Source organism: Aethalodelphis obliquidens, unplaced genomic scaffold, assembly GCF_003676395.1.
Source record: "Aethalodelphis obliquidens isolate GAN/ISIS:26980383/991018 unplaced genomic scaffold, ASM367639v1 scaffold5, whole genome shotgun sequence".
Classification (NCBI taxonomy): domain Eukaryota; kingdom Metazoa; phylum Chordata; class Mammalia; order Artiodactyla; family Delphinidae; genus Aethalodelphis; species Aethalodelphis obliquidens.
The window spans coordinates 11,752,785-11,780,665 of NW_020837949.1; the positions used below are offsets into that span (position 1 = coordinate 11,752,785).

The 27,881-nt window shown below is 48.4% G+C and overlaps 1 protein-coding gene across 1 annotated transcript; it reads left to right on the forward strand.

The window, feature by feature from the left end:
* TRPV5 (transient receptor potential cation channel subfamily V member 5) lies at nt 1-27,058 on the forward strand. The gene is made up of 15 exons (XM_027101676.1): nt 1-151; nt 2,138-2,235; nt 2,376-2,498; nt 2,969-3,106; nt 3,395-3,493; nt 3,644-3,819; nt 4,204-4,350; nt 6,246-6,458; nt 17,961-18,047; nt 18,154-18,230; nt 18,479-18,644; nt 18,848-18,914; nt 20,645-20,913; nt 25,345-25,451; nt 26,225-27,058. The coding sequence occupies exons 1-15, from the start codon at nt 24-26 to the stop codon at nt 26,523-26,525; spliced, it is 2,196 nt and encodes a 731-aa protein (XP_026957477.1). The 5' UTR covers nt 1-23; the 3' UTR covers nt 26,526-27,058.
* Nucleotides 27,059-27,881: the final 823 nt, after the last annotated feature.

A 27,881-nucleotide genomic window follows, 5' to 3' on the forward strand; every position in this document is an offset into this window, starting at 1 on the left:
GCCGGTGCCCGAGAGGAGAAAACATGGGGCCCCCTCCACCCAAGGCCAGGGGACTCTGGATCCAACTCCAGAAACTTCTGACCTCCTGGCTGGCGGGACAGCAAGACTGGGACCAGCATCTGGACGAGGCCTACATGCTGCAACAGAAGAGGTAGGCTGCCCCTCCTCTCCCTGAGCCTCAAACCCTCTGCCCACTTGGGTCTGTCTCCCCGCCAGGGCACTCCAGAGTTCAGTGCCAGGCACCGGGATGGGCCCAGCGCACCTGTCACCAAAGCCCGGCTCCTCTGTCAGTGCCGGCGGGGTGTGTGGCACTGGGCCACAGGCAAGAGGGGGCGGAATGATGCCAGGGCTCTCGCCTGGTGGAGAAGGGGAGCGGGGGACCTAGAGGGACCAGGCAGGAGAAACCAGGAGGTAGGCAGGTGGGTGCGGACTGGTGGGGAGCAGGCTGCTGGGGAAGCGCTGAGATCCTGTGGGTTTTAGGACACTTGTTGGTTGAAGAGAGAGTGCGGAATTACTGCTAACGGGAAGGAGAGGCGATGACATGCGAACAGGGGAGGAGAGCTCTGGTCTGTGTAACACCTGGAGCTGGCCAGCTACCGGGGAAACCCAGGTGACACTGGGGAGGCCCAGAGGGGACTCATAAAGTCCATCCATCTTTTACTGAGTCTCCTGGGTGCAGGGCTGTGCTAGGTCCCGTGGAGACAGATCGAATAAGGCCTGGGCCTGTTCCTAGAGCAGTTCAGGCAGGACTGGTGCCCCGAGGGCCAGAGCATTTCATGGCCAGCCCTGAGGTCCAGATTCTGGACGACCGGCCGGGGCAGGGACCCATCTTGAAGGCAGGCCTCTGCCACGGGGTGTTCGGGGGACTCGTCTCTCGTCGGAGAGTCACTGTTAGCAGATCTGGGGGCAGCCAGGGCTGGACTCACGGGCAGTGGCTCCTCCAGGCCAGAGGCCTGAGCACCAAGGCTGTGAGCAGAGCTCTCAGCACAGGGGTGGACTCTGCAGTCCTGGCCCTGGTCGCTCTGAGCTGGACGCGCTCACACAGAGGGTCTAGGTGAGATGGTGGAGGGAGCTGGCCCTCACTCTGCCGGATCCCCCTGGAGAGCGCTTCCCCGAGGGGCAGAGCTGAGCTCTACCTTGAAATCAAAACTTCTCCTTCCAATAAAAACCTTCTTTCCCCTGGCTCCTGGGACCATTGGAAGAGAGGAACTGGGGGCTGGGGGACATCATAGGAACCACCGGTCAGTCTGTTTTCCTGCCCTTCACCTCTCCCCGCCCGACCCTCTACCTACCATCCTGTGTTCACCTTCAGAGCCAACACGTACTGGCCCAGCAGGAATCACCTTCAGCTTTATCTCTTGTTTGGCTCACCCAGGTGGGGGAGAAACAGAGATTAACCGACAGAGGTACCGCAGGATGGATATCTCCACAGGCTCCTCCCACCCACCCCGAGATGCACATGCTCAGAGAAGCTCACAGCTGCGCCCTTCCTCGGTTACAAGCAGCGTGTTTAGATGCTTGAGTCTAAGGGTAACCATAGGAGGGATAGATCCTTCAGAGCCCACCTCAAAACTCTCCCTCCCCGCAGCAGGAGTGTGCATCCAAACAGCCCCCAGGAGAGTCAGAGCTTCGGCAGCTCCCAAGCCTCCTAGCTCTAAGAGCTGGCCTGTCTCTCAGCCCCCTTCTGGTCTCTCAAACTCCCCTTGGCTAAAGAGAGCTGCTCCAGCAGGCCTGGGAGCAGGGATGAAATCGGGCAGAAATTCCCTTTCCCCCACCTGCTCTAGATCCCCAAGTTCCCAAAACGTTTACTCAGCTTAGACGGACTTGGCCAGGCCCACCAGGACCACTCCTTCCGTGGCCCGAGCCCTCCTCCCTCAGGCATGCCACCCCTCTTTCAGCTGAGCCACGAGGCCCCCCACGTGGGAAGAAGTGGCACGATGTGACCACACGGGGACCCTGAGACAGGCTCTTGCCCCAGGCTGACCCTCAGCTAGAGTCCAGGAAGCAACGCTGCAATGGGTCACTGCACATGTTGTGGGACCCGTGTCTGTCCTAGGCACACACTGTCTCTGTTCCTCTCTGCCCTTGACCTCTCTGCCATTCTGTCTCTTCCTGACTCTTGTTCTTCTTCTCCCAGGATTCGAGAGTCTCCTCTGCTTCGGGCAGCCAAGGACAACGACCTGTGTGTCCTGAAGGAACTTCTGCTGGACCGAACCTGTGACTTTCGGCAACGAGGTGGGATGAGAGTTTGATGTGATGGCGATGGGGCAGAAGCCCCTGCCCCTCCCCTACCCAGGGCTCTGAGGGCTCCTGCAAAGGGGCCTTGGAGCGTGTCTCTGGGAAGTGTTTGATGCTCGTGTTTCCCTCCACTCTAGGAGCCCTGGGGGAGACGGCGCTGCACGTGGCGGCCCTCTATGACAACCTAGAGGCCGCCATGGTGCTGATGGAGGCCGTCCCGGAGCTGGTCAAGGAGCCCACCATCTGTGAGCCGTTTGTAGGTGAGGAGCCCGAATGGGTTTTCAAGGTGGACACAGGTAGGAGAAAGTCTGAAGTCATCTCTTAAAATGAGCCTCAGAGAGTAGGTCGGGGAAGGAGTGATGGAGGTTCAGGAAGGTCTCCCTTGAGTTGGAAGGAAGGCAAAGGTCCTGGTCTTGGCTTTGGGTATCCGTGACCTTCTTGAGCCATTTATTATTTCCCTTCCTCTCCTTTCATGTTCCCTGAAGGACAGAACTCTCCTTCTTTCATAGCAGCACCGTGATTACCTTTACTTGCCACCCCCAGTAGTCGAGGTGGGGACAGCTAAGTGAACTGCTGGAGGGATGACTTGCTCTCAGTCTCACACCACTCTGCTGAGTCGCGGGCAGAAATCCATGCAAGGATCTGTCAGGGATCTCCTGTAAGCCAGGTGGATGCTGTGTCTCTGAGAGAACCAGGAACAGACCCCGTGACTGAGGGCTCTCTTGTCCAGGTCAGACGGCACTGCACATAGCCATCATGAACCAGAACGTGAACTTGGTGAAAGCCCTGCTCGCCCACGGGGCCAGCGTCTCTGCAAGGGCGGCAGGCTCAGCCTTCTGCCTCAGTCCCCACAACCTCCTCTACTTTGGTGAGAGCCAGGGCCAGGGCTGGGAGGGTGGGGAGGGGGCCAAGAGCAAAGGGAGGGCAGGCTGCGGGGGCTCCATGCCGGGGGAAGCTGGGAGGGGTCCGCCCTCCTCAGGCTGAAGGCCAGAGCCAGCCCCCCGACGCAGGGCCCCCTGCACCGTCCCCGCCTCTGGTTCTGCTGACAAGCGTCCCCAGGCCCAGAGCTGAGACGTGGGGAGGGAGAGGCAGTCCCCTGGAGAGACTGCCCATCCCAGCCTGCACCCTCAAGCCACGGGGCCCTCTGCACCCCCAGGGGAGCACCCTTTGTCCTTTGCGGCCTGCATGGGCAGCGAGGAGACCGTGAGGCTGCTCATTGAGCACGGCGCTGACATCCGGGCCCAGGACTCCCTGGGTGAGAGCCGGGCTGGAGGGGGAGCTGGGTTGCAGAGGAGGGGCCGGGACAGTCCTCAGGTCCACCGGGCGCGGGTTGGGGGTGGGGGTCATGGGGAGCATCAGGGACTCTAGTCCCGGTGGCCATGTGACAGCCCGTGTCCTCCCCCAGGAAACACAGTGTTGCACATCCTCGTCCTGCAGCCCAGCAAAACCTTTGCCTGCCAGATGTACAGCCTGCTGCTGTCCTACGACGGGCGCGGGGACCACCTGCAGTCCCTGGACCTCGTGCCCAATCACCAGGGCCTCACCCCCTTCAAGCTGGCTGGAGTGGAGGGCAACACCACGGTGAGGGACCCGCCCCCAATCCCCCCGTGTCCTTCTCATGACCCGTTTTCCAAAACTCTCCAGAAGGGTGGTGGTCCCTCACCTCCCAGCACCGTCATAAAATCCTCAGCCTCAGAAGTTCCTGAGTCAGGAGGATTCGAGAATCTTACTTGAGAGGATCTGCTGCGGGAACCCAGAGTTCTCCTCCCCTCGCCTGTTCTCTTCTTTCAGATCTTCCTAGGGTTTGTGGGAAGGAAAGGGAGCCCAAAAATTAAAAGGTTCATGTCAACAGAGCCTTGTCAGTTCTCACCTGTCCATCAGTCCCAAGGAGTAAGCGACCATGCTGTTGCCCTTGACGTGCTCCTTATACGCTGACCCCCCCACCTCACCCCTCTGTCCACACAGATGTTCCAGCACCTGATGCAGAAGCGGAAGCACATCCAGTGGATGTGCGGGCCGCTGACCTCCACTCTCTACGACCTCACGGAGATCGACTCCTGGGGAGAGGACGTGTCATTTCTAGAGCTTGTGGTCTCCTCCAAGAAGCGAGAGGTATGGAGCTGTCGGGTGTCGGTGCAGAGCCTGTACGTTTGCTGAGATCCTGGGCTCCAGACACTTCCCTGCCCTGTAATAGATGGAGATGAGGACGGACTCCTGGGACCTTTGGGGGGAAATGCCAATCGACACCCCTTTCCTAACTCCACTCTCCCTCTGCTTAGCTCTGGTTCCTTCCACTTACCTTTCTCTTACTAACGTCGCATATGAGGAACTCTCCAAATGGAAATTGCTTCCTACCATTCATTCATTCATTCATCCTTTCGGCATATTGAGCTTCTTGCTGTGTCCCAGCCACTGTACCAGGAATTAAGAATACAGAAATAAATAAAACACAGTTCCTTTCAATCAACTTTGTCAGTTGCCCATCCCCGTCCTCAGTCATTGTAATAGGGTACCACATAGAGCATCATAAGGGTCTGTACTATGCACAGTGGCAGCAGAACGGAGGTTGGTTTATCTTGGCTTGGACAGACCAGAGAAGATGTCACAGAGGATGTGCTTGAGCTGGGGCTTCATGGAGGAGTTGGGAATCACCAGGAAGATGGAGAAAAAGAGAGCTTTCCAGAGAGGGAAAAACACGTAGGTCATGCAGACAGTACTGGATTGAGTGACAGGAGGGAAAGGAAAGTCTGTTGAGGACTCATGTGGGGGAGAAAATCGTTTGTGTTTTCTGGAACCTCCACGATGGTGGCAAAATGTAGTTCCCCTTGTGTATCTGCCGCCTGACAGCTTCCTAGGAACCCTTCTAGAGCCCAACTCAGGGGATCACTGGTACTACTGAGCAGAGGAAAAGGTGAGTGGCTGGTTGGTATGAACTTCCTCAGGGCAGGATTTCTTAGGAATTGGAACCCCAGTCCGTCTGGTGGGTTGTGTCACCACAAATCCTCGGTCTCTGATTCCAGCTGGTTCTCAATGTTCTGCTACAGGTTTTATTCTTGTCTTGGTCAGCTATTCTATTCCCTCAAAATTCCTTTCTAGCCCCTTCTGTATCCCTCACTGCCTTCACCTTCAATTCTATGAGGAGACCCAGATTCGTTCATTATGATGCAAATAGAGGCTCTCTGGCTGGAGCTTCTTCAGCTTCCTGCCTTGTCCTGCCCAACAGATCTGGAAACTGCCCACTGTCTCTCTCCTTCCCTCTAGGCTCCATGGAAAAGGTATTCTTCCTGCTAGTGAATACTCCCGCCAGCTACGCTCTGACTTTGCCTTCTCCTACTTTCTCAGATGTGTCGCGCTGTCCATCATCCTCTCTCAGAGCATCTGTAACATCTCGCTGCCTACTTACGTCCGAGCACTAGCCCACCTGGCTGAGATTATGGCCACTCCCCACTCTTTGTGTCCTCTCTTGCTCCTCTCGGGTCCACAATACTTGTAGAGCAAATCTGACCGCCTCCTCGTTTGAACCTTGCAATTGCTTTCCGTTGCATTCAGAAAACAAAGTCCAGCTCCTTACTTTGGCATTCACGAGGTACCGTGATCTGGCCCTTAGCTGCTTCACCCGTGATAACCCCTGCCCACCCCTCCAACAGGTTCTGCCATGTCCCCAGCCACACCTCATCTGTCAATGTCTTCTCGCACCTTCCTGCCTTGGCACCTGCCGCTCCTTTATGGAATGACCTTGCCTGACTGTCCCTTCACTCAACCATTTACGGCTCATCCTTCAGAGCCTCTGTGGTGCTCTAGGTCCTGGTGTTTACTTCTGTCATGGTTTATCTCCAGCACTACCATGAGGCCTAGCATACAGTAGAAGCTGACTGGTTGTCCGTAAAAGAAATGACAGACGAACTGAATGCGTGGTCATGACCCTGCCCATCTGGGACCCAGTGGGAAACCCAGCGCTGCTTCTCGCTACGGTGGTCACCCCCAGCTGCACTCTTCTTCCATGGCAGGCTCGCCAGATCCTGGAACAGACCCCAGTGAAACAGCTGGTGAGCTTCAAGTGGAGGAAGTATGGGCGGCCATACTTCTGCATCGTGGGGGCCCTGTACGTGCTCTATATGATCTGTTTCACCATGTGCTGCATCCATCGCCCTCTCAAGCCCCGTAGTGGCAACCGCACAAACTCCCGAGACATCACCATCCTCCAGCAGAGGCTGCTCCAGGTGACTCTTCTCAAGAGGGGATGAAGGGAGCTGGTAGCGTGGGGTGATGGCGCTGGAAACCAGGAGCAGCTACCTGGGAAAGATACCACTCACCCGGCTGTGGTAGGGGCAGGTTCCTGATCACCCAGGCAGAAATGAGGAGGGAGAGAAGGGGACCAGAGTGGGGGCTCGATGAGTCAGAGTGGGCTTGTCCAGGGAGCGATGGCTTTCTTGTGAACTTTGAAAGACTGCTTGGGACTAAAAGCGTCATACTTTTGTAAAATGCCTTGTCCTTTACAAAGAGGACCAGACGTTTGTAAATGTGACCTTCAGCAGAAACCGTGCTGTTGTAAAGGGAAGAAAACTGTGCTCCAGGTCCATGTCTGAGTCTGTTTCTGGTCTGTTAGGGCAACACAGGCATCTTTCTGGCCTGCATTCTCTTCTGACCACCGTCAGTAGGAGCACACTGGCAACGATGTTATCAGCTGTCTGGCCACCTGTCAGGTGTGCTGCAGAAGGATGCCTGGACTGGGTAGCAGGTGGAAGTACATAGTCTCTAAGGTCCCCTCTGCTCTTGTGGGCTTGCCATTCTGTGGGTCACCCTCAGAGACCTGGGGTGAGGATGACTGAGTAGAGGTGTGGAGTAGATGTCAGGCTCTGCTGTTGGAGAGCAAACCCCTTGGCATGACAGAAAGAGCGGACTCTTGTGCATACTTCTGGGCATATACATTCAGCACTGGGTTCGTTTAACAGGTAACCGAAATTCTTGTCCTAGTGACTGAAAATAGCTGAAAGAGAGTGAAGGCATGTGGGAAGAAAGCAAAAGACAGAGGAGGAAGAATTTTGCCAGGCGAGTAAGAGCTTGATGAGAGGAGACTTATGCCCAATGCAGGATGGGCCAGCCACCGGTATAGCTCAACCTGGACTTGGAAGAGGGGTAGTGTGGGATAGTTAAGGAGCAAAGAACCTGAGTCAAGTTAGACCAAAGAGAGTGGATGCACAGAGAGAGAACAGGGCGAAGAGCCTCACTGAATCCTCCAGTAGGTCGAGACACTCCATGCTTCTGCAATTTCCTCTCGGTAGGTATACAGTGTGCTGTCGTATCCAGAGCCTCTGTCTCTCATAAAGCAGGGTTCGCTGCCTGGAGAAGACAGGCCCGAGTCGGGTGGGGCTGCCTTGTTAGAGGCGGGCAGAGGCGTGCTCAGGGGAGGTTGTGTTCCATGCATCTCAAACTAGACGTGAAGGTTGTCCCTGGTGTGGAGACCACACAACAGGAAATAAGGACATTTAGGAGGTGGCCAGCTGAGACAGGCGAGTGACTAGCAACGGAGGGGATGGGTAAACATGGGGGTGGCTGGACTTTTCCAGCCTTCTTGGTTCTATTTCCTCAGATGCATTCTTTTCCACCCTTCCTTTGTTTCAAACTTACTTGGGGGATTTTCTGGATCTAGAATGTAGATAGCCTTCTAGCCTAAGGGCTGGGTGACGCTGAGCAACTGATTACCACTGAGTCTTCTTCCTGTGTGTCTCTTTCTCTTTGGGGCAGGACTAATTATGTACAGACCTGTTCCTTTGACCCAGATAGTCTAAATTATTATTAGGACATCCCTCCCCTTGCCTCAGGACTAAGTGAAGCATAATTACAGCTAAGTGCACGAACTTTCCTTCTGTTTGCTCTCCTGTTCCTTCCTTGTCCCCTTTGGCATTTTTACCCTTTTGCCTTCCACTTCGATTAAAGCCACTTTGGCCCAAAGAGAAGACTCCTGACTTTCAAATATTCTTTTCTTGCTGGGGGAGTGGACTTAAGAATGCTGCCCTAAGAGGTTTGAATAGCAAAGAACATCAGTGAAGGTCTGTGTCTTTTGACGTTACCCCTTGAGCCTTGGTCCTGAGTTGATGGAACCCCTGAGCTTCTCTTATTCAGTCGGAAGTCAGTCGGGATGAGATCGGGGGCTCCCAAACACATCACCGCGACTTGAAAGATTCTGCTTTCGTGACGTACCACGTTTGTTAAATAATGGGAAATTCTTTTTTTCTACATTTTTATTACTTGAAAGTCTTAGAAAAATGAATATGTACCAATCCAGGGTCTTGGCTTGATGAATGCAATTGTCGCCACATTAATTAGCCCATGAAGCTTTTTCTTAGTTAAATGAATACTTTTATATCCCATTATATTAATAAATCTGGACATATGGAACTCTCGGTCACCGTAGGATTTCCTCTTTGGGTCTCGTGAGATCTAGAAAAGTCGCCGGGCTCCATGAGAGTAGCCCAGAACACCATCTCAAGACAGTTGAAATGAAAGAAAATACTCCTTTATTTACATGAGGTGGCACGAGGTACACGAAAGCAGACATATATGAGGGTAAAGTCAGTTTATCTCTGTGCAGTTTTGGAGATAATCTCAGCGTCTTCATTCTAAGATGCCTCATTGTTCAGCCATAAGAGTTATGCTTTTCAGGGTTTCCCAAGAACTGTATAATTACTTAGAGTTCATTTTCTGTCTCCATTCAGTGTCTACTCCGTTTAGGCAGGACACCGTGCACTGTGGTCCTGGCTCTCTTAGGTTTCCAGGTGAGCAGGAAGTTCAAAGTCTGGGATTAAGCAGTAGGTTTGAGTCCTAACTCTGAAACCAAATAGCTGTGTGACCTTGGGCAGATCCTATCTCTTGCTAGATCAGTAGTTTTTAACCAAGGCTACACATTAGAAACATGGGAGGCTGGTAAAAGTACGGGTTGCTAAGCTGCCCCACACCTGACAGATTAGAAAGACTGAAGCTGAGGTCCAGGCAATGGTACTTTGAAGAAATTCTTTGAGTGATTCTCATTCTTAGCTCGGACTGAGAGCTTCTACTCAGCTTTCCAGTGTGAAGTCGATCCCTCTGAGCATTTAGAGCCCTGATTTGCTGCTCAGCAAGAGGGCGTTGATCTCCCATCATCAGATTTCCTTTTGTGTCTTGAAGATTTCCTTTATCTCTCCGCTGCCCTTTTCCCAAAATCGCTTTGCTAATTCATTCACTACACAAGTAATCACCAAGAGCCTAGTGGGGCCTGAACATGCTGTAGGTGTTGGAAATTCAACCTGGTCTGAGCAAAACGCAAGTAACCTCTGCCCTTTTGGAGCTTACAGACTGGTTGACATTAATTAAATGAATAGATAATTGCAACCTGTGATGGTTACAATGCACATGCTTTTTTCCTATGATGAGAAAACAGACAGGGTGCTGAGAGAGCTTATAACAGGGGCCTGGGCACTCTGGGAGGTCAGAGAAGGCTCCCCTGAGGAAGGTAACTGAGCTGAGATGTGGGTATGAATTAAAGGTGGAAAGTGAGTTCTAGGCAGAGAGGATGCATATACAAAGGCCCTGAGGCAGGAAGACCCTTGCCAGTGTCTAGGAACTGACGGAAGATTGGCTAGGGTAGAGGGAGCTGGGGCAGGGGCCTCCAGATGAGACGGTCCTGGCAGATCTTTCCCCAAACTTTCCCAAATCATACAGGACCTTGCAGGCCCTACTGAGGATTTTACTCTTTACCCTAAAGGTAGTGAAAGGCTCAGAAAGATTTTAAACAGGGGAGATGCTTGATAACACTTTTGTTTCAGAAGAATGTCTCTGTAGAGTGGAAGACAGGTTTGAGGGGGCCAGGGAAGATGTGGGGAGACCAGTTAAGAGACTATTACAGTTCAGCAAGCAAAGATAATGGTAGATTGGGCTCAGGATGTGATGGGGGGACGGAGAGAAGGGGTTGGCATCAGGGGACTTAACAAAGGTAAGATCATCACTACTGCACAGTGGATGGGATGTAGCTAGGGAGAGGACGTGGCAGGAGTGACTCATGGGTTCCATTTATTTTAAATCCTCCTCTACCTGTCACGGTCAGTGGGTTTGCTTTTTCTACACATCACAATTCCTCATACGCTCTCGACAGTCCAGGGCACTACAGCTATTTGAAAACCCAGTTGATCTCCAACTCTCTACTGCTTTACTCAGGGGTCCTAAGCAACTCACTCTGGAACAAGCACGGCAAAGTAAAGACAAGACAGAGGTGAGGAGAAGCAGGGAGCCTGGTAGATAAAAATAACATCTACTGGGTGTTCGTTTTGCACACTTGATGTGCACTTCCCAGTGCCTCTGAGATCTTATTAAAATGCAGATTCTAAGAATAAGGCTGGCGTGGGCCCTGAGATTCTGCATTTCTGACTCACGGCTGGGTGATGCTGACATTGTGATTCTGTGGACCACATTTCAGATGACAAAGCATTACACCATTTGATCCTCATAGATACCTTAGTAAGTAAATACAATTATTATTACCATTTTAAAGATGGGGACTCTGAGGTCAAGAGAGGTTTAGTACTTCGGTAAAGACACTCAGCTAGTAAGGGCAGCGCTGAGGTAGGGGTTCTGGTCTGCGTAACCTCAGAACCTTTAATACGAAGCCAGGCATTTCTCCCTCCAGAGCGATGTGCTCAGTTCCAGGCTTCTTCTTTGGAGGATTCACTGCGTGAGGAACTCATGTCTCCAGGCTTTGAGAGCTAGCCAGGGCCTGGCACACTCACCTGTACCTGGGCACACCTGATAGTTCCCTGCCAAGATAAGGAATGCTGACGAGCAGGGGTGGGGATCCGGATCTGGGATTGTCTCCAACCTCTAGCTCCTGAGCTACTGTCTGGGCTCTAGTTCTGACACTAGGCCACGGTTTTGATGTGATTAACTTTTTGGTGGATAGGATGCGTCCTGCTTCTGTGGGAATGGGTAAAGACTCCTCAGGAACGAGCAGACCTTTCCCAAGTTCATCTTCCTGAGACAACACAAGGGCTAGGACATGGAATAAGCCCTTGGGAAGTAGACTTAGATGGAAACCAGGAGGTCTTGCTCTCTTTTGGGCCCAGTGGTTCTCAAGTGGGGGTATGTAGCCAGAAGCATTTACATCTAAAAAAGGAGATGCTGGGTCCCTGCTCCAAACGAATTGAATTACAGTCCTCAGGGTTGGCATGGACACGTGTGTTGTAACAAAGCTTCCAGCTGATTCTGATGGGTGGCCTGGTTAGGAGCCCCTGCACAGTTTAGAGGATGAGAGTAACTCTTCATTAGGAACCAGCAGGTCTCTTTCTGGGAGCTTAATTCCTCTGTAAGAATCTTGGGGAAAAAAGAGGGTCCAGGATGGGGTTTGACAATTGTTTCCGGTGCGTTCCCCCTTCCTCGTGGTTACACTTGCTTCCCACCCTTCCCCACAGTGGTACCCAGGCTCAGCTAGGCCCACCCCTCTCTGGACATTTCCTTCAAGACAGTGAGCTGAGTCAGCTGGTAAGTGAAAACACTCTCTTTTGGCCAATTCTCAGCAAAGTAGGACCTGTCATCCTCCGCAGGGGATCTGGCTGTGGACAGCTCTTAAAATCCTGAGCCATGTAAAGAGGTAAAGGATTCCAGTCATTGTTGAATGACATTTATTTATTTATTTTTGCGGTACTCGGGCCTCTCACCGCTGTGGCCTCTCCCGTTGCGGAGCACAGGCTCCTGACGCGCAGGCTCAGCGGCCACGGCTCACGGGCCCAGCCGCTCTGCGGCATCTTCCCAGACCGGGGCACGAACCGGCGTCCCCTGCATCGGCAGGCAGACTCTCAACCACTGCGCCACCAGGGAAGCCCTGACATTTATTTTTTAAAGGGGCTGAGGGGAGTATTTTCTCAATGCATTATTAGCTGAGCCTGCTTAGGCAACCTTGAGCTAGGAATCTGGAAATTCCAGACAAGCCCACTTCATTGTCATCCTTTCCGCCATTTGCCTCCTGGCTCCCACCTCCTGATTCCCTTTTACCTCCCTTCTGCAACTCTTAGATCATGCTCAGCGTGCACCTGTCTGTTCACCTGCTCCCTCGTCTCCTTCCTTCTTTCCTTTCTTATGAATGCAGCATCTGCTGTGTGTGCATTGTGGACAAAAAAAGAAGTTAGAGGTCCCTGCTCTCAGGAAGCTCTAAGATTCCTGGTGAGACATGGAATGTCCAGACGACTGCAGTGTGCTGGGGAAGGGCTGTAACCAGAGACCGGCACCGTGATCCTGCAGGGGAGACACCTGACCTGGCCTTGGAGGGGCAGGAAAGGAGACCCAGGAGGAATGCTGTGACCTGGGTCTTGAGGTTGAGGGTGAACCAGAAAAATGTGGTGGAGGCAGGCATTCTAAGAAAAGGTCACAGTCCACACGACGACCTGACTTAACAACAATAATTCAACGTGGCCAGAGCTCACACAGAGCACGGGGACCTAGGGCAGGAGCCAGACCAGCAAGGGTTCTGTATGTCATGCCCAGTAGTCTGAGTCTTATTTTTTATTCTTATCTCACAATGCACACTTCTAAGTAAAAGAACACATGTGCAACCAGCAAAGGTTCTGTACATCACGCTTGGTAGTCTGAGTCTTATCTTTTATTCCTGTCTCACTATGAGCACTTCGGAGTAAAAGAATACACGCCCCTGATTTAAAAATCAAACGGCAGGGCAGGTATAATGAGTATCAAGAGTGCGCTGGCCTGGCTCGCCGGCCTCACCCGTGCCTTGCTTCCTCAAGGCAACCAGTGTTTACATCTTTTAAGTTCTCCACCCCTGTTGTCACCTCTGCACTGCTGAATAATGCACTTCTATCTCTATTCATTAATTACATTTAGACATCAGCTATCGAATTTCTACTCTGATAAGGATTTAGAGAATACCCATCACTCCCATCTCCCCCTCATGTTTATTCCAAAGACATGGTGGAACTAGGAAAGGCATTAAACAGAGAAGCCATGGGGTGATATTTGCATTTGAGAAAGGTTAGTCCAAAAGCAAGGTGAGGGGGGATTGGATGCAGGGCGCTATGAGTTTGCATTAAGGCAGTGGTGCGATGGATTGAGGGCCAGGGCAGCATTTGAAAGAACTGGGAGGCTAAATGAATGGGACCTTGAAAATGAGTGTCTCTGTTCATTCACTTTGTTAAATATACCCTTGATCACGAAACCTTTTCATAAGAACCACAAATCTAGAAAGCTGCAGATCAGTCTCTCCCTGTAGACGGGAAATCTTGAATACAATCCCCAAAGAATAAACTTCTAAAAAATTCAAAGAAAAACTCATTACCGCTTTGAGTTTAGGGTTTAATTCTAGAGGGGCAAGGGTGGTTGATGAAGAGGGCATTCTTATTATCAGTTCAACAGACATTAGAAAGTCATTTGTTAAAATTCAATACCCCTGTCCATTTTAATTTTATTAATTTTATTTTTTTACTATTTTATTTATTTATTTGGCTGCATTGGGTCTTTGTTTCTGTGCACGGGCTTTCTCTAGTTGCGGCGAGCGGGGGCTACTCTTTGTTGCGGTGCATGGGCTTCTCATCACCGTGGCTTCTCGTTGCAGAGCACGGGCTCTAGGCGTGCGGGCTTCCGTAGTTGTAGCACTCTGGTTCAGTAGTTGTGGCTCGCAGGCTTTAGAGTGCAGGCTCAGTAGTTGTGGCGCACGGGCTTAGTTGCTCTGCGGCATGTGGGATCTTCCCGGACCAGGGCTCGAACCCATGTCCCCTGCATTGGCAGGCGGATTCTTAACCACTGCACCACCAGGGAAGCCTGCCCCTGTCCATTTTTAAAACACTAAACTCTTTCTCAACTTTGAAAAGAGTATCTATTCCAAATGAGAGCCAACCTTACATATGAGTGTGAACCGCTAGAATTCCCCTTGAAATCAAAGAAAAGAAAAATGTTTTAAAAGCCCACTACTATCATTATTTTTTCAGCTTTAATGAGGTGTAATTGACAAAAGAAATTGTAAGATGTTTAAAGCGTTCATCGCAGTGATTTGATACACGTATAAATTGTGGAGGGATTCCTATCTAGTTAATTAACACATCCATCACCTCACATATATACCTTTTTTGTTTTTGGTGAGAATAAGTTCTGCTCTCTTAGCAAATTTCAATTGTATAATACCGTGTAATTAACGATAGTCACCTTGTTTTACCATTAGCTCCTCAGACCTTAGTCGTCTTATAGGTGAAATTTTGTACCCTTTTACCAATCTCTCCTTATTTTGTCCATACCCCCATGCCCTGGCAACCACTTTTCTACCCTCTTTTTCTAGAGTTTGCCTTTTTTTTTTTTTGTTTTGATTCCACATGGAAGTGATACCATGAGGTATTTGTCTTAATCTGTTGGGCTTATTTCACTTAGCATAATACCCTCAAGCTCCATCCGTATTGTTCCAAATGACAGGATTTCCTCTTTTCTCATGGCTGAATAATATTCCGTTTTATATATATGTGTGTGTATATATATGTATATCACATCTTCTTTATCCATAATCCATTGACGAACACTTAGGTTGTTCCCATATCTTTGCTACTGTGACTAATGTTACAACTTACATGGGAATGCAGGTGTCTCTTCCAGATTCTGTTTTCATTTCCTTTGGCTGTATACCCAGAAGTGGAATTGCTGGATCATGTGGTAGTCCCATTTTTAATTTTTTGCGGAACCTCTATTCTGTTTTCTGTAGTGGGTGCACCAATTTACATTCCCACCAGTAGTGTACAGTGATTCCTTTTTCTCTACATCCTTGCCAACACTTATTTCTTGTCTTTTTGATTATAGCCATCCTAATAGGTCTGAGATGATATCTCACTGTGGTTTTGATTTGCGTTTCCCTGATGATTAGTGACATTAAGTACCTTTTCCGTACCTGTCAGCCATTTGTATGTCTTCTTTGGAAAAATGTCTATATTCAGGTCCTCTGCCCATTTTTGAATCGGATTGTTTGGGGGTTTTTGCTGCTGAATTGTATGAACTACCATTATTTTCATTGCAACTTTTGCACATGTATATTACCTTTTGTTTTCCAGAGAGCAATTAAAAAAAAATAAAACCATACTAAAGGGTCTGTGTCTTGGAGAGCAGCAAGGAAGGGGGCTCGCAAGAGACTGTGGCGCTCGGCATTCTGCTTTTAAATAGAGGACCTTTGGGGACAGAGTGGCAGAGGCAGCTAGCTACTTTAGGGCAGTCAGATCCCAGGTGGAGCAGAGGCAAAAACCTGGGGTCTCTGGACACCTCTGTTACTCACTGGTGAACTTGAGCAGGGCAACTCCTACTCGCAAAGGAACACGTTGAACAAACAAAGGGGTGCTGGTGAGGGGCAGCCCCAGAAGGAGATTACGGTAACCAAAACTGTCCCCAATATTCTCCATTAGGATTTTGCCTTTTCGTCTCCTGAGGGAGAAAGCTGATGCCACTCTCTCGCTTTCCTCTAGGGGGCACTGTGGTTCCCACAACTCTCCTGGCCAACTAGTGCAGTCCTTTTCTTCTTAGTTGAAACAAGGAAAAAGGTTGGTAGCAGTTTTCCAGACGTATGCAACCAAGGTCCAAAGCTTTTTTAAAGTTTAAAAATTTTGTACAGACACATATATGGCACAGATGCCGTTATTTTATTTCTATATTTAATGTTATTTTGTTCCTATAGTTAATGAACTTATTATTTATACTACTACCTGATTCTCAAAAGGAGTTGGCCTGTTTTACAATGAAAGACGGATGCTCTAGGAACATTAAGATCACCAGACCCATGATCTGAATTTTAGGATGGAGGAGACGGGATGCAAAGATAGTTGTTTGAGCTGGGGATAAAAAAAAAAGAGAGAGAGAGAGAGAGAGAACACTGAGCTTCCTTGGAAGCAAGGCAAAAGGGAAACGTCCCACTATATGATAAAATAAAATGTGCCAGTTTCTCAAGAGAGATAAACGTCAGAGAAGTTTACAGAACATCAGTTCTTTAAACAACAACAACAAAGGAATTGATATCTAGTCACAGGTTGTTAGATCATATTGTTTACTAGATACGTAGTCACCCACTCCTTTTCTGGTCTTCCCTGGTCCCGTATGATTTACCTGAAACATTTCCACCACCTGTTGGTAAGTCTGGTCCTGTTCTTCCCTAAAGACTATATCCTTGGCTTCTTCTGAGCTGACACACACCCTCTGAGAGGCCACAGGATGCTTCGTGGGTGCCTTCTTTATACCATAGATCACCTCCCGCTACATAGCATCTCTTCCTGTTTCAAAAGCTATACCTCTCACTGGACCAGGGTGTACACTGCTGAAGTAGCCTGCAGAAGGATGCCGAGAGGTTCCAGTTTATCGGCAGGACAGAGATGATTAGCATTTCTCATGCTTAATGAGGGATCACGTCCTTCCCAGCTTAGATCATCCTCAGGGACTCTCAACTCCTGTCTTCGGTGCACAATTCAGAGATGTGACCGTGGAGAATAGAGTTCCCAAAAGTCTAAGGGGTACTCGAATGGGTTGAAATTGTTTGTATAGTTTCACGTGAGAATTACGTATATATGAGCACAGTTTTCTGGAAAGAGGATCTGTGGTCTTTATGATATTCTCAGATGGGCTCATAACTTCAAAAAAGTTAAGGAGCATTATTGTAGAATTCTATTGCTGTTTCTGGGTAATATTGCAAGCCTTTTCCTGTGAAGTAACATGTGCAGAGGAGGGTGGTTTTTATTCCATCTTGACCTTAGGACTGTACCTTCTACTCCTACTGTCCCGGATAAGGCAGGGCCCTTCCTCAGAACTGAAATCCATATATTGTCTTTAACCCTTTGCTATATTGCCCAATCATAATAAGACCACAATGAATATATCTATGGCGCTCTGTGGTTTATAAAATACATCCAAATACATCTCATTTGGTCTTCACGATAACCCTGGGAGGTAAGCATTATAGTTTCCCTTTTACAGATGAGAAACCCCAAGCTCAGGGAGTTTAGTGACTGATTCAAGGTTTCACTGGAGCTAACAGGTGCTGGGTCCATACGGGAACCTGAATTCTGTGATGTGTTTATATTCTGCTTGCTGGGAACCGCAACGAGATTGGAAAAGCTGGCCTTTCAGCATAGCTGAAATCAGCCAAACCACTAACACCTCTTCCTGTCGGTTTGGCCTTCCTAACCTGATGCTGTGAAATGTGACCTCAGCCCCTCAGGACACACATCATCATAAATAACTGCTCACAACATACACATAAGAGGTGACTTCCTAGGCGGTTCCTCAAGTTGTTAGCATATGGAACATATGCCTATGAAGCCTTGGTTACTTGATGCCCTGGTCACAGACTGAGCCGCAATGGCAGGGCGGGTGTTGATGGTGTTGGTAAGGGGAGCTTTTCTTCACCTTGGGTAGAGTTGAACTGCGTTAGACCACTTACTCAAAAGGACTTGACTCTCAGACCATCAGAAAGCACTTCTTTTTTTTTTTTTTTTTTTTTTTTTTTTGCGGTACGCGGGCCTCTCACTGTTGTGGCCTCTCCCGTTGCGGAGCACAGGCTCCGGACGCGCAGGCTCAGCGGCCATGGCTCACGGGCCCAGCCGCTCCGCGGCATGTGGGATCCTCCCGGACCGGGGCATGAACTCACGTCCCCTGCATCGGCAGGCGGACTCTCAACCACTGCGCCACCAGGGAAGCCCCAGAAAGCACTTCTTATCCTGAATTTCTCACCACAGGAGGCCTATGTGACTCAGCAGGATAAAATCCGGCTGGTGGGGGAGCTGATGACGGTCTTCGGGGCTGTGATCATCCTGTTCCTAGAGGTGAGGTGCAGCTGTGCTCAGGCGGAGGCCACCCACCTGAGGCCTCAGACTGAACTGAAGTCTATATCGATCATTGTTTCGTTTTGTTTTCCTGGCCTTTTCCCAGATCCCGGATATCTTCAGGGTTGGTTTCTCTCGCTATTTTGGACAGACTGTCCTCGGGGGGCCGTTCCATGTCATCACGTGAGTGTCCTTCCTTCCAGCCCCCTGCCTTCCCTTGCCAGAAATGTCCCAGGTCTCCCAGTCCCTCTCTGGGACCCTCACTTCCAGGGATTTTTCTCTAGCGGGCTTGTGTGTGTGATGGTGTATGTGTTTAGGTATGAAGACTGAGCCTGAGTGTTTGGGTCCCATGTAAGTCAGTGCCATGCTGAAGGGGACCTAGCGTATTTCCAGCCCTCCTCTCACTTCCCCCCTCTCTGCTCTCCCCCCAGCATCACCTATGCCTCGCTGGTGCTGGTGACCATGGTGATGCGGCTTTCCAACACCAACGGGGAGGTGGTGCCTATGTCGTTCGCCCTGGTGCTGGGCTGGTGCAGTGTTATGTACTTTGCTCGAGGATTCCAGATGCTGGGTCCCTTCACCATCATGATCCAGAAGGTCAGTGCTTTCCCCAGAGTTTCCTCTGGCTTCAGACATTGGACGTTTCCCAGACAGAGGGAGGGAGTGGGAGCAAAAAGGAAAATGCTGCTCGGAGTGGACGTGGTGGAACTCCGGTGACTTCCAGTCTATCAGCAGTAGCTGCAGAGAGGCAGGTGGAGAAAGGATCCCTCCACCCTCCCTCCCCTCTCTGTTTTCTGTAGATGATTTTCGGAGACCTGTTGCGTTTCTGCTGGCTGATGGCTGTGGTTATTGTGGGATTTGCCTCAGGTAAGAGCATCACTCTCTCCTCCATCAGATCATCGGATTCAGTTCTCCAGAAAGTTCTCTCTTACTCTTGCTCTCAGTTATTTCTCCTTTGCAATCCCTTTTGCTTTTTTCCCCCTGGTGGAAGGTGAATCAAAAAACACACTTGCACTCTTTGGATCTGGGTCACTCAGGTTGGCCTAGAGAGCAGACTCATGGGCTCTGAATTTCTGGGCCAGTAGCATTCATGTTGACTAACTGCCCTGCAAGATCTTTAAAGGAGAGATAGAAAAAGGGCTTTGGAGAGAGAAGAATATTAAACAAGAAAGACTGGCCAGTCGTGAAAGGTGCCGTAGGCAAAAAGTCTGGTATTTAACTCTACTATGTTTACACTTCAGAAGAAGAAACGAAAAGCATTCACTAACATGTACGGTGCCCTTTTTTCCCCTATGTGTGGTCAGAGTTGAAAGAAAAGAAAGGAATTTGAAAAAGGAGGCACAGAAAAAGGGTTTGTAGATTGTGAAGAATGAGAAAGGAAAGCAGAAGAGCTGTGAAGAGAGGCTGGGAGAAGAATGCCCAGTGGGGACCCAGTCACGGACCAAGACACAGGGGGAGGGTGCCAGAGAGAGGAGGAGAGGAAACATCCGGAACAGAGCAGACGGAGCAGAGGGAGGGAGAGCACAAACGAATGAGTGGAAGACAGTTCTTAGGGAAAGGAAGGAAGAGGAAGGAAGAACAAAAGGCAGCAAGGCTCACGCAGTCCTCCATGTCTGCAGCTGAACCTCCAGAAGGCAGGTGGATGCACCTGAGGACACGTGAAGACCTACAACCCTAAGGACAATGACTTTCAGTACAGAGGACGCCATGCCTGTCCTAGGCATTCCCCTGCTTCATGGGGGTTCCCACGAAACAGTACACTGAAAAACTACACCAAGATCTGAACTCTGAGAGGGTCAAACTTTGATAGGCTCCCTGTTTGGAGGGTTCCTCATGCACCCTTCCTCCCCACCCTCTACTCCACCTGCAGCTACACTTATGCACAATGAGCAACTATAACAGAGTCGTTTTCTGTAGATCTCCTAAACCATCTCTTCTTCGTTGTTGCAAAGCCATGCTTTGTCATAGACCCTAGTTCTGCTCTTGGGGTCACCTTATTTATAGTTCCATTCCCCACACAGAGATGGGTCTTTTAGAGGTTCTAACGCTGTAGTGCGTTTCCAGGATGCCCAGTGCCATCCAGTAAGCTACACGCTGAGCAGGGAAACCTTTTTTATGATGGTCCAAGCTCACCCAGGGAATCTCAGAGTAATGGGTGGTTATCTAGAGGATACGGAGATTGTTTTTAAAGGTGCTTTTCTTTTAGCCCTTTCATGTGCTCAGTTCTTTAAAATTGTTGGCGATTCCATGCATTCTTGTAACAACTTGCCTTTTAAATATTTGGTTCTAAAATGTAAAACCCAGTTAGGTGACATATACTATACTGATAGATCGATCAAGAGATAGATATTTGCTAAATTCTGAGTATAACTGGTATGATAAACTTGGTCATAGGACATCTGAGGGTTAGCCAGGTCCACAGGGAAAATGGGACTTATATGTGTAATTCTACATTTATGTGCCTGTGTGCATATATGTGCTTGTGTGTAAATGTATGGAGATATATACTGGAGGTAGAATGAATGCTGACCAGGCCTGTGCTTATTGTGATAACTCCCCATTTCCTGATCTCCATGCCCTCTTCGTGGGCGGAGCAGCGTTCTTTATCATTTTCCAGACAGAGGACCCATCCAACCTGGGGCAATTCTATGACTATCCCATGGCGCTGTTCAGCACCTTCGAGCTTTTCCTCACCATCATCGACGGGCCTGCCAACTACGACGTGAACTTGCCCTACATGTTCAGCATCGTCTACTTTACCTTTGCCATCATCGCCACACTGCTCATGCTCAACCTGTTCATTGCCATGATGGGCGACACACACTGGCGGGTGGCCCATGAACAGGACGAGCTCTGGAGGGCCCAGGTGAGTTCATTAGGGTTAGTCTTTTTTTTTTTTTTTAATTTTATTGGAGTATAGTTGATTTACAATGTTGTATCAGCTTCAGGTGTACAGCATATCGAATCAGTTATACTTGTATATCCACTCTTTTTTAGATTCTTTTCCCATATAGGCCATTACAGAGTATCGAGTAGAGTTCCCTGTGCTATACAGTAGGTCCTTATTAGTTATCTATTTTATATATAGTAGTGTATTTATGTCAATCCCATACTTACAATTTATCCCTCCCCCCCTTGTCCCCTGGTAACCATAAGTTTGTTTTCTACATCTGTAACTCTATTTCTGTTTTGTAGATAAGTTCATTTGTACCCTTTTTTAGATTCCACATATAAGTGGTATCATATGATATTTGTCTTTCTGTGTCTGACTTACTTCACTCAGTATGACAATCTCTAGGTCCATCCATGTTGCTGCAAATGCCATTATTTTGTTCTTTTTATGGCTGAGTAATATTCCATTGTATATATGTACCACATCTTCTTTATCCATTCCTCTGTTGATGGACATTGAGGTTGCTTCCATGTCCTGGCTATTGTTATTGGTGTTAGTCTTTCTAAGGGGCAGGGGATGGAGAGAAAACTCAAAGTGGAATATGCCACGGTAGATGACTCTTAGGAGAGTCACGGAACAACCCCGTGGGGCTGTCACCTCAACAGAGATACTTTTGGATAGATGGAGGGGACTTTTAGCCAAAAGTCTTTTTCTATCTAAAAGAGTGTAGGATGGTAGGATAGGGTCAGGATCAACACCCAAGAGCACAGAGGAAGGGTAGATTCAGGAGCCAACCTTGAATCCAGTGGGAACCAGAAACTGTTTTGTTCTTATATGTTCTAGTTTTTAACTTGGACCTTATCTTCTGTTTGCTTCTATAACTGTTTCTCCATAATCTTTTCCTTATATCATCATAGGCTAATAAACTCTTAGAGTTGGAAGTGCCTTTAGTGGTCCCCTAGTTGAGCTCCTACCCAGCAAATACTCATTTATTGGTCAGAGGATCATTCAGTATCTTCTTTAATGCCGATGAGAATCTTATTATCATGTGGATTTGGGTAGAGGTTGGAAGGAGAGAGCTTTTTTATATTTCAAAAGTTTTTGTTATTAGAAAATTCCATATTGCATTGAGCTGAAACCTATCTTTCTGTTATTCCACTCTTTGGCCCAAGTTTTTTCTTCTTGTATAATGCAGAATACACTCTCCCATAGGAGCACCATTCAGATATTTGAAGACAGTCATCATGTATCCCCTCAGACTTTCCATTCATTAGCAGTAATTATTTAGAGCCTGTTTTGTGTTGGAAAATGTCTAGGATCTGGGGACGCAGGCATGATGATGTAGTCTGTGCCCTCATGGAGCTCACCATCTGGCTGGGCAGACAAACATTAAATGAATGACTTCACAGAAAACTGTACAATTAGAATAGCAAACGTGTCATAGAGACGTGAAGATGCTAAAAACAGGAGGCAACAGAGGAGTTTGACTGGAAAGTTAGGAAATGCTTTCCTGATGGAGTGACATTTAAGATGAGCCCCTAAACATGGGTAATAATTAGTCAATTAAGAAGAATGAGGGGAAGGGATGGAGGTTAGGATTTGCATCCATTGGGACTCTTGGCTACAGGGACAGAAAACCAAACTCAAATAGACTTAAAAAAAATTGGGCAGTGGGAAGAGGGTGTGTTGAGCCTCATAACTGGAAAGTTTAAGGAATTAAATCAGCTTTAGACATGGCTGGCCAGAGTCTGGATCTCCATTTTATACTTCAGTTTCTGTTCTCTCTTTTGTCCTCTTTTAAGTCAGTCTCTTGCATCATGTTGGTGAGATAGCTTAGAGAAGCTCTAAACTTACAAAGGAATGAGCAGGTGCACTGTGTTCCAAATTCCAAGGGCCCATTCTTATTGTATTCTGTGTGCCTACAGATAAAAGCTGTATCTGTAGCTTTTAAAAGAGCATCTCCTCCCCCTGCCGCCCGAACCCATCTCATTGCAACAAGTTTGATCATAGGCGCAGGTGGTGGTGGTGGTGGTGGTGGTGGAGTTTGGGGGAGAACAGACTAATTAACCAGGGCTGTGTGAAGTCCAGTCTACTCTAACTGATGGACTCAGAGTAGAGAAGGAGTGATTCTCTAAATGAAAACTGGGTTCTCTTACCAGAAGGTGGCGGGGGGTGCTGAATGATGGCACAAGAAGAACAATAAATATCCTTTTCAAGATAAAGAAAAAGCGCTGTGCAGGGAAAGGGAATAGAATGATTGAAAATCCTGAGGTTGGGGACTTGCCTGGTGGCACAGTGGTTAGGAATCGTCCTGCCAATGCAGGGGACGCGGGTTCGAGCCCTGGTCCGAGAAGATCCCACATGCCGCGGAGCAACTAAGCCCGTGCGCCACAACTACTGAGCCTGTGCTTTAGAACCCGCGAGCCACAACTACTGAGCCCGCGTGCCCAGAGCCCGTGCTCCACAACAAGAGAAGCCCACGCACCGCAACAAAGGGTAGCCCCCGCTCGCCGCAACTAGAGAAAGCCCGCGCGCAGCAACGAAGACCCAATGCAGCCAAAAATAAATAAATTAATTAAATAAATTCCTATATTAAAAATAAAGAAGTCATATCTTTAAAAAAGAAAAGAAAAGAGAAAATCCTGAGGTTGGAGGGAACTCAGCGCAGCTAAGAAACAGAGAGAAGGCCAAGAGAAGTGTGGAGTACCGAGAAAGATGGGGCGGAAGAAGACAAAGTGGAGAATTGAGCTGCTTTAAGGATTCCTAGTTCTTTCAATTAATCAAGTTTCCTGAGCCCAGTCCATCCTGACTGACCCTCTGTTCAGACCTCCTATATCCTGGGCCTTTCAAAGCTAGAATGGTCCTGATATGATTGGAGGAATGCAGCATGAAGAGGGGTCATGCCTGTCCTTGCTTTGGACGCTGTACTATAAATAGCACCTAAAATGGCGGCAGGTCTTTTGGAAAATATGCAATGGGTTCTTACTAGGCTTATGGTCAACTAGAACCCCCGCATCTTTGTTACATGACTGACTTAGCTAAGTTCCTTTATCGTTTTTCCTGTACTTAACACAGACATTTTAGTCTTTTTTAAAAAAATTTTTATTGGAGTATAGTTGATTTACAATGTTGTCAGCTTCAGATGTACAGCAAAGTGAATCAGCTATACATATACATATATCCGTCCTTTTTCTTTTTAGATTCTTTTCCCATATAGGCCATTCCAGAGCATTGAGTAGAGTTCCCTGTGCTATACGGCAGGTTCTTATTAGTCATCTATTTTTATACACAGTAGTGTGTATATGTCAATCCCAATCTCCCTCCCTGCTTTATCCGCTTATCCCCACAAGTTTGTTTTCTACATCCATGACTCTACTTCTGTTATGTAAATAAGTTCATTTGTACCCCTTTTTTTAGATTCCACTTATGAGCGATATCATGTGATATTTGTCTTTCTCTGTCTGACTTACTTCACTCAGTATGACAATCTCTTGGTCCATCCATGTTGCTGCAAATGGCATTATTTTGTTCTTTTTTATGCCTGAGTAATATTCCATTGTATATATGTACCACATCTTCTTTATCCATTCCTCTGTTGACGGGCATTTAGGTTGCTTCCATGTCCTGGCTTTTGTAAATAGTGCTGCAATGAACATCGGGGTGCATGTGTCTTTTCGAATGATACTTTAGTCTTATACATAAATGTAGGACCTTACATTTGATTTACTTAAATTTCATGTTAGTGGTCTTTGACCAGCATTCCAGTCTGGTGAGATCATTTTTATATTGCTTTGTCATCTTGTATATTACGTATCCCTCCCAGTTTTGTGTCTCAGACATATTTGATAAGCTTGTCTTCTATGTTTCACCTAGGTAATTAATGAGGGCTGGGCAAAGGACAGAACATGTGACATGCCACTAGAATTTTCCCTGCCCAGTTTGGAGTCATTCACGTACCCTTTTCCTTCTTAGCATGTGGGTATTTATTGAATTTGCTGCAAATTCCCTGAACATCAGCAGCAGCATTTCATCCCCAAGATCATAGAGATTCTGTTTAATCATATTATTTAAATCAAGATAATTGGTTTATGGCTTTCATATGAAAAAGGAAATGAGATTAGTTTGGAGTGACTGATTTTCCAAGAATCTGAATAGTAAAGCAGGGGTCACTGTTTTATTCAAAGCACTCATAAAATATACTCTGCTTTTATAGCGGGTGATGAGTAAGGCAGGTAGCGTGGTACCTCCCACAGGCTAGGGGATGGGTAGGTGGCTGTCACCTCCACTGATCTCTGGTGTCCTCATCCCACAGGTTCCTTTTGGTTCCCTCTGTCAGTAGCCTCAGGGTTCTCTGAAGCTCATGGCTCTTTCTGAGTTCTTCCTCTATCTCTTGGTTCCTCCTAGGTCGTGGCCACCACGGTGATGCTGGAGAGGAAGATGCCTCGCACCCTGTGGCCTCGCTCCGGCATCTGTGGGTACAAGTACGGGCTGGGGGACCGCTGGTTCCTGCGGTGAGTGACAATGTAGACATGTGAACTGTCAACCAGTGTGAGGCCGTGGGAACAAGGGTGACCGGTTCCACATTTATGACCCTCCTCTCCATTCTTGAGATCCCAAATTGGACCCAAAGGAGGTGTCATCACTCCGTAAAGCGAGACTGCGTTAGCCTGTTTGGGGGAGGCGGGTGGAGCTGAAGTGGAGGGGTGCAAAGAATGCTGGGAGCTGATACCAGGCTATGAGTACATAAGGGCAGTAATGTGAATGGCTAAGAATATGAGTCCGTGCTCGAATGTGGGCATGGGTTACCCAACTTGGTCTAGTCTTGCTTCCACCTGACGCCCACTTCTAGTACCTTCTTGAAGCTTCCAGTCTAGCCTTGAAACTAACCTGCTCCTTCGTACTCTACCTTCATCTCCTGACCTGGCTCTCCTCTCTCATTTATTTCCTGAATGGCATCTTCTCATCCTGACGACACGCTTATCTTTTAATTGGCTCTTTCTCTTTCATACTCACCCACATTCCCCCCACCATCACATGCCCGCACAAGCCCTACTACCCTCCAGATCCTGAATGCACAGCCTTTCGGGTCTCTCTCCTAGTTATCCTCCATCTCCCTCTGCTTCCCTTCATTTGATCCTAGAGGGTCTTCTGGCTTCAACGCTGCTAACTTCCTCCCCCTTTCCTCTCACTCCTGTTTCCCGGCTGTGCCCCGCTCACTTCTGCTTCTCCCCATGGCCCATCTCTCCCCAGCTCAGCTGAGTCCTCTCCCCTTTCCCCTCCTCAGAGTGGAGACCAACCAAGACCAGAATGCTTTGCGAGTACGTCGCTATGTGGAAGCCTTCAAGGGCTCAGACAAGGAGGAAGAACATGAGCATCTTTCTGAGAAACAGCCCTCTGTGGTTGAAAGTGGGATTCTCGCCAGGGCCTCCCTGGCCCTCCCGACTCCCTCCCTGTCCCGGACCACATCTCGAAGCAGCAGCAGTCACCGAGGCTGGGAGATCATTCGTCGCAACACCCTGGGACACTTGAATCTGGGACTGGACCTTGGGGAGGGGGATGGAGAGGAAAGTGTCTATCACATATGATTAGGACCCCTGTTACTCTCCTCCCGACTCCAGGTAGGCCTGGGGTGGGGGGCGGGCAGAGAGAGAGACACTGCCTATGCAAGCATCTGACTGACCTTCATGCCCATTAATCCTGGGAGGGTGGACAGAATAATTCTTAAAGGCCATCCATGCCTTGCCCTTCACATCAGCATCTAGGGATGAGCAAAGGGCCCCACGTATCTTCTGTCTTCTTGGAAGTCCCACATCTTGGGAAAAGGGGGTATCTTTTCAAGCAGAGTTAGACTTGGCAACTGAAGACATGAGGTAGGGGCGCTAGGCCAATGACTGGGTCATCTTCCTTTCCACCCCATGAGGCCCTAGATTGTAAGCTGTGAATCCTCCCTGGTTCCACAGGGCTTCATGTGGGAAGAGCCAGGCATGGCATTGAGGTTGTAGCCTCTCGCCTCTTCTCGTACCCCGTAGGACTCTCTCCCCACCTACCAACCAAACCCCAACGAGAAAACTGCAAGAAAAAAGGCTCTTTATCCTTCCTTTATTTTAAAAAAATGCACTGTGATATACATAACATAAAATTTACTATTTTAACTATTTTTAGGTGTACCATTCAGTGGCATTAAGTACATTCACATTGTTGGGCAACCATCACCACTGTTCATCCAGGGAGTTTTTTAAACTGAAACTCTTGTACCCATTAAACATTAACACCCCATTATCCCCTCCCCATGGTGCCTGATAACCAATATTCTACTTTCTGTCTATGAAGTTAACTACTCTATTTACCTTATATATAAGTGGAATCCTCCAATATTCGTCCTACTGTACCTGGCTTATTTGATGTAGCATAATGTTTTCAAGATTCATCCATGCTGTAGCGTGAGTCAGAATTTCATTCCTTTTAAAGGTCAAATAACATTTCATTGTATGTATATTCCACGTTGTGTTTGTCCATTCATCCACTGATGGACGATTGGGTTGCTTCCACCTTTGGCTGTTGTAATGCTGCTATGAACATTGGTATACAATTATCTGTTCAAGTTCCTGCTTTCAGTTTCTTTGGGTATATGACTAGAAGCAGATGGCTAGATCTTATGGCAAGTCTACGTTTAATTTTTTTGAGGAGCTGCCATACTGTTTCCCACAGCAGTTGTACTGTTGTATGTTTCCTCAGGCAAGGCACAGGGTTCCGGTTTCTCCACATCTTCACCAACACGTTACTTTCTGTTTCTTTGATAATAACCATCCTTTTGGTTAGGAAGTGGTATCTCATTGTGGTTTTAATTTGCATTTCCCTGGCGACTAACAACATTGAACATCTTTTCATGTGCCTATTGGCCATTTGCGTATCTTCTTTCTTGGAGAAATGTCTATTGTCCT